The following is a 5950-nucleotide window of genomic DNA, read 5'->3' as shown; positions in this document are numbered from 1 at the left end:
GGCTTAGCTAAACGGTGCTTTTGAAAAAGTGGCTGTGGTTTTTTCATTGCGCAGTTGTGGTGCGTACCCCAGCTCGGTGTGGTAGTGTGATAAAAAATCACAGCCACTTTTTCAAAAGCACCATCCAGCTAAGCCGATGGTTTTTCCAGCAGGTATTTTGCATGAATTGAATCGTGATGATCTAATAAATTGACTGATATTCTTCTTTTAGAGTTTTGAAAAGGTTTAAATGGATAATCTGGTGGCAAAGCTGAACACAATTTTTCTTACGCATACTACTAAGCCTTGAGGTAACTTGAGCCTTAAGATACATAACCACCCCCTTTTTCACTGTAAAAGTTGATTTCACATAGAAATTTACTGCAGAAATGTTAAAGTTTATTGTTTTTGATTGTAGCATACCATTAGAAGTTGCAGTAAATTATTGTAAAATTGCTGAACTGTTACAGTGAAAATCATGGTTTTGTTACTGTACATTTCTATTCGGGATGTCCTGAGTGTTTAGTAAGGTTTGATGAAGCCATTTTTTGAAAAAATTTAGATTATGGAGTGGTTCCTGTCTTATTTTTGTTAAAGTAATTCAACCACGTATACGGTAAATGCATGATAAATACTTGTTTCACTTTGCCGCACATTTTCTGTTCAATTTAGTCATTTACACTTTTTTAACGATAATAATTTTAGTTGTCAAAAGTAATGATAATCTTTCCCTATAAATATAGCAACACTGCCAAATATCATTTCGCTATCCCCGTAGTAACATTGCGTACGGTGCAAAAAGTCAATCAAGAGCTGGACAATTCTGACGTAAAGTTGGAACAAAAACGCCCCCCCCCCCCCGCTATTGTCACGTCTTGTCTTAGAGTGCCACAAGCAATACTCGGGTAAAATCTCGACAAACATATGATTACGGCAACTGTCAAAATTCTCTTTGAAAGGAAATTCCGGACAAACCGTTACTCGCCAATCACAGATGTTGGTAGTAAACAAAAGAGAAAAGTTTTCTCTTTCATTAACTGTGTTCGACCAGTAACGGTTTGTCCGGAATTTCCTTTCAAAGAGAATCTTGACAGTTGGTTTTTAAGCCGCAATAATATGTTTTTTGAGAAATATTCTGGTTGCAGTTGAAAATCGAAATATTGAACTTGCACGGAAACGAAAAACTACCTAAAATTGAGTTCCTTTGACTCAATCTCGTGGTATCGTGGGGGAACTTAAAATTAGGTAAACCGTGTTGAAGGTAGTTTCCATTTAACCACGGCAAAAATCATTGATAGGTTTTTTATACTCAAATTTAAGTTGAATTTACCTAATTTTGAGTTCACCCCAAACAACTCAAAAGTACCTTCCTCCACGGAAGACCTCGAGTGAGTCGAATTTCTCTTTTTGTTTTTGACAACACTAATAAGTGCGAAAGCGACGCACAACTCAAAAGTAAGTTAAAAGAACTTATTCTGCAGGTTGTTTTATTTAACCGTGTACGCCTTTCGGTTTTTCCCCTCTTTGCAGGCAACTAATGCGCATCTTGTATACATGTTAGAGAATCAGCTTGCGCATCACCTACACCAGTTGCGTTTTAGTTGCGTACGTTCGCAAGTTCGCTATTTCGATTTTTAACTACAACCAGAACATATTTGGCAGAGGAACGCCAGCAAAAATTACCTACTAGTAGGTAATAAAATTTAAGCGTGTATAGAATACCTCATTGCGCGAACATCACATGTGACGTTACCCGTTTGAATGTCAAATAATCTTCGTTAAATTATTATTGTTTCGTTGTTTTCTCTCATTCAAATTCTTTCACAAATTCAAACGACGCTTCTGTTTACCAATAAAATCCGGCAAAAGTTAACAAAAATCCTATTTTTCACATGAAAATGATTTATTTCTGATATTTGATTGATAGCTTGATATCGATTAGTGGTTTAACAAGCATAGTGTTCTATTCTATAACCCATTTAAAGTTTTAACAGTTCGATGACGATGCTGGATAATTTTGGTGAACGGATTGAGGTTAGTGGAACTTGTTTACGTATACTCATTTGAATTTAAATATTAAGCTTATTTTAGGACTACGAGGTATACGAACTACTGGGTAAAGGTGGTTTTGCTTGTGTATACCGTGCAAAATGTCACCGAACGGGAATTTACGTTGCGATCAAAATGGTAAGCTTTCCCGCGTCCGTTCCAGTCCGGTGCGCACCTATCCGTTACACTCTGATGTTGTTTGCAATTACAGATCAAAAAGAAGTTAATGCAGTCAGCGGGGATGGCCAATCGTGTCCGTCAGGAAGTGAGCATTCATTCGCGACTGAAGCATACTTCCATATTAGAGCTGTACACGTTTTTCGAGGATGCCAATTATGTTTATCTGGTGTTAGAACTAGCTGAGAACGGTGAGCTGCAGAGGTATTTGAGGGAAACGAAGAAAACTTTCAGCGAGCACGAAGCTGCTACGGTACTCAAGCAGGTCGTTGATGGGCTTCTGTATTTACATTCTAACCACATACTTCATCGCGATATGTCCCTGGCCAATCTGCTCTTAACGAAACAAATGAGTGTCAAAATATCTGACTTTGGTTTGGCCACGCAACTGTCGCGACCAGACGAAAAGCACATGACCCTGTGTGGGACACCTAATTACATATCACCAGAAGTAGCATCCAGAGCTTCTCATGGACTACCTGCTGATGTGTGGGGTCTTGGATGTATGCTTTACACTTTTTTAGTTGGAAAACCTCCATTCGATACAGAAGGAGTGAAGTCGACCTTGACGAAAGTAGTGATGTCTAATTACACTGTTCCGTCATACGTATCCCAAGAAGCCAGAGATTTGATTGACCAGTTGCTGAAAAAGAACCCCGCAGAAAGAATGAAGTTAGAGCAAGTTTTCAAACACCCATTCATGCGAAAGGCTGTTTCCTATGACAAAAATAACTTTGGTGGTACAATCTCCTCATCCGATAGTGGTATCATGACCATTTCAAGTAGTGGGAATCGATCAAACATCCCGTCCAACTACAGTCAGGACCGATACCAGTTGGGTCATCAAATGCCACTTCGCTATCAACCTATTGTTGAACATGAACTAAACTTCCAAGAAAGTATTTTACCCTCTAGATCGCATGCCGCGTCAAACAAACAAACGTCGGACTTTTTCTCCGGTGTCAGTAGCGACCCCCGAGCAGGTCATGCCCAAACTCATCAGCAACATAATCAAATATCGCTTCTGCAGCAGTTCAACAGCCTAGAACTAATGGAGAAATACAACATCAATAAGGCTGAAATAGACAATGTGGGGCGATCCAATTCGGCCGATAGTCTGCACATGCTGCAAGGCAAGTTCGAATTCCAACACCAACAGCAGCAGCACCATGATAAAATTTCACTTCTGGATTCGAGATCGAAATCGGCTTCTATCTCAATGCTGTATCAAATATCAACAGAAAATCAACATCAGCAGCCACCCGGTTGCAGCCCGCTAAATTATAAGGAGAACTATGGCATACCAAATGGAGCTCTAAGAAGCTGCCGCAGCTCGTTGGATCCGGCCAAATATGTAAGTTTTCTATATAAATATTCTACATTCGAAGGGCCAAAAAGAATGCGTAGCCTTTATCCTCGTTATTTAATATTTCTTTATATGATTACATACTAGTACTACTTTATCCCAATTTTCAGGACTTTCTTGATAATTTTCAATCAAGAGACAATCATAACGAATTCCAAGACGCACCGAAGAGACGAAGCCCTGTTAAGCAACCGAAAAAACTAATTGATATTCCGCCACTGAACACTGCGCGGCTTTTACCTAATAGGCACAAGACAAAAAACGCTGTACTCAGCATTCAATCGAACGGCGAGGTGGTGTTAGAATTCATCAAATACAGAGCGCGCTACAAGGAAGATCGCGTTGTGGACGTGTGTCGCATATCTTCTGATGGGCTCCGATTTATTCTGTATCATCCGGAGGGTGGTAAAGGTGTAGCGGTTAAAGATGAACCACCCGATCTGCCACCTGGTGGAGCTGATAGTATTTTCAGCTACGAAAGCTTACCGGAGAAGCACTGGAAGAAGTACATGTACGCAGCCCGGTTCGTTCAAATGGTCAAGGCAAAGACACCGAAGATTACCTACTACAGCGAGATGGCGAAATGTCAGCTGATGGAAACTCTTGAAGATTACGAAGCCAGTTTCTACAGCGGTAAGAACGATATTGCTAACTAGTAAAGGACACACTTATCAATTATAAATCTCTTTACAGGAACTAAAATTGTGAAATCTCTGCAGGAAGGAACTAAAATTCTAGACGGGAATGGAAGCACAGTGAATTTTCCCGATAATATGACTTCAGAATTGAATATGGAATATCAGCATTTTCAACAAACCCTTGAGCACTGTCTCAACATCGAACAGGCTCTTTCGGCTGTTCAGACGGGAAATACTTTCCCGCTTATCATTGGCCGACGACCGACATCGTACTCGTCCAAAGAGAGCAATTTCCTATCAAATCCATCGACCCCAAGGTCGCCTATGACCCCTCGCCAAATGTCGTTTGCGTTGTCCGTGAATTCTCATGCATCAACAGCGCCTCACAATCGGCGGTCGGTTCTGACGGCCAAAGCAGCAGTTGGTAATTTTTCTAACGTGGCCACGAAAAAGTGTACAGTTCCTGGCGTTGGAACGGCGGTGCAGCTCTCGCAGGGTGTGATCCAAGTTCAATTCTTAGACGGAGCGATGCTTTCGTTGATACCAATCGAGCAGGGAGGAGGCATAACGTTTTCTCCAAGTTCCGGTTGTCCTTTGCAGCATTACGCTACCGGGGATGATGCACTGCTGCCTGCGGCTTTGAGAGAGAAGATCGATCGGATGCCCCAGGTGCTAAGGCAGTTGAACGCGGCGCCGGTTCCGTCAATCCCGTTCAATTTTCTGGATGGAACGCCCCGGACGCCAGTGACGCGATTTCTGCGATGAAGTAAGTAAGGTAAGCAGTGCAAATATTAGCTCTCTATTACTTCGTACACAAGCGTTAAGCCATGTACTATTGTATGAAGTACAAAATTGACCACATTTCCCAGTTGAACTAAAATCTTGTAATTTATTATATATTTTTATTAATAAAATCCAAGACTTGAAGTTTTTATCATATACGATAGATAGTGTTTGGGGATTACGATGCTCTAGACTGCTATTTGCATATGCTGTATTTCTAGCCTTCCTTCATACTTGTGCTGTTTCTTAAGCAAAAGATTCTGGGTAACGAGATATCAGTTCCAACGGTCCCAATCCCTTGGGTAGAGGGAGCAGTTCAAAACCCCTGGTTAGCAGGAGCAGTCTAACTGAAAGCAAGTTGATATAACATTAAGCGATGAAATGTGTAGGACGCTTATGATTCATTCTGAGATGGGGCTTAATCTGGCAGAAGTTAACACCCTTCAACTGCATCATATTTCACATCAAGTGCTAATTATGTTCAAAGGCATTACCTAAGCGGAGTTATTCGTTTCGCGAAACAATATGCAGCACACCACGGTAACGTTAAAATCAGCATCTCCGAAAAAAATATTGAAAAAAATTCTATAGAAGTTCGCTTACATGATTTATACCCGCGCACCCCTGACATCGCGATTAAAAAGTAAATGTCAAGATACGGAGAAATGGATTCCGTTACAGCTTATACGTGGAGGAACTTCTTACTGGGGGGTGAGAATGTGTCCGATCAAACCAATCCCTTCATACGTGACCATTATATACAGATCAACCGAATGGGACGTCAGCCATCGCTGGTCACGCACACAGTGCAGTAATGAAACACTACACCACGGAAAACCTTGAGCAGAAGTAGCTACGACTTGACTTCCCCTGACGGTGGTTCATCTCAAGGTGAGATGGACGTCGAAACAAACTCGGCTCCCCGGCCCGAAGTATATCCAAGCTCGGCCACCTTCGT

The 5950-nt window shown here is 41.3% G+C and overlaps 1 protein-coding gene across 1 annotated transcript; it reads left to right on the top strand.

Annotated features, from left to right (window-relative positions):
- The first annotated feature begins 1798 nt into the window (after positions 1 to 1798).
- On the top strand, positions 1799 to 5153 carry LOC131691272 (serine/threonine-protein kinase PLK4). The gene is made up of 5 exons (XM_058977549.1): positions 1799 to 2013; positions 2071 to 2166; positions 2240 to 3559; positions 3682 to 4204; positions 4265 to 5153. Exons 1-5 carry the CDS (start codon positions 1978 to 1980, stop codon positions 4972 to 4974), a joined length of 2685 nt encoding a protein of 894 aa, XP_058833532.1. The 5' UTR covers positions 1799 to 1977; the 3' UTR covers positions 4975 to 5153.
- The last annotated feature ends 797 nt before the right edge of the window (positions 5154 to 5950 follow it).

Source organism: Topomyia yanbarensis, chromosome 3 (genome assembly GCF_030247195.1).
Source record: "Topomyia yanbarensis strain Yona2022 chromosome 3, ASM3024719v1, whole genome shotgun sequence".
In the NCBI taxonomy this organism is placed as follows: Eukaryota; Metazoa; Arthropoda; class Insecta; order Diptera; family Culicidae; genus Topomyia; species Topomyia yanbarensis.
Note: the sequence above shows the minus strand (reverse complement) of the source record. Positions and strands in the feature narration are given on the sequence as shown.

Coding starts and splice junctions, on each gene's coding strand:
- LOC131691272 (XM_058977549.1), top strand. CDS start 1,978: ATGACGATGCTGGATAATTTTGGTGAACGGATTGAG. Junction 2,014..2,070: donor ATTTTGGTGAACGGATTGAG/GTTAGTGGAACT, acceptor AGCTTATTTTAG/GACTACGAGGTATACGAACT. Junction 3,560..3,681: donor CGTTGGATCCGGCCAAATAT/GTAAGTTTTCTA, acceptor CCCAATTTTCAG/GACTTTCTTGATAATTTTCA.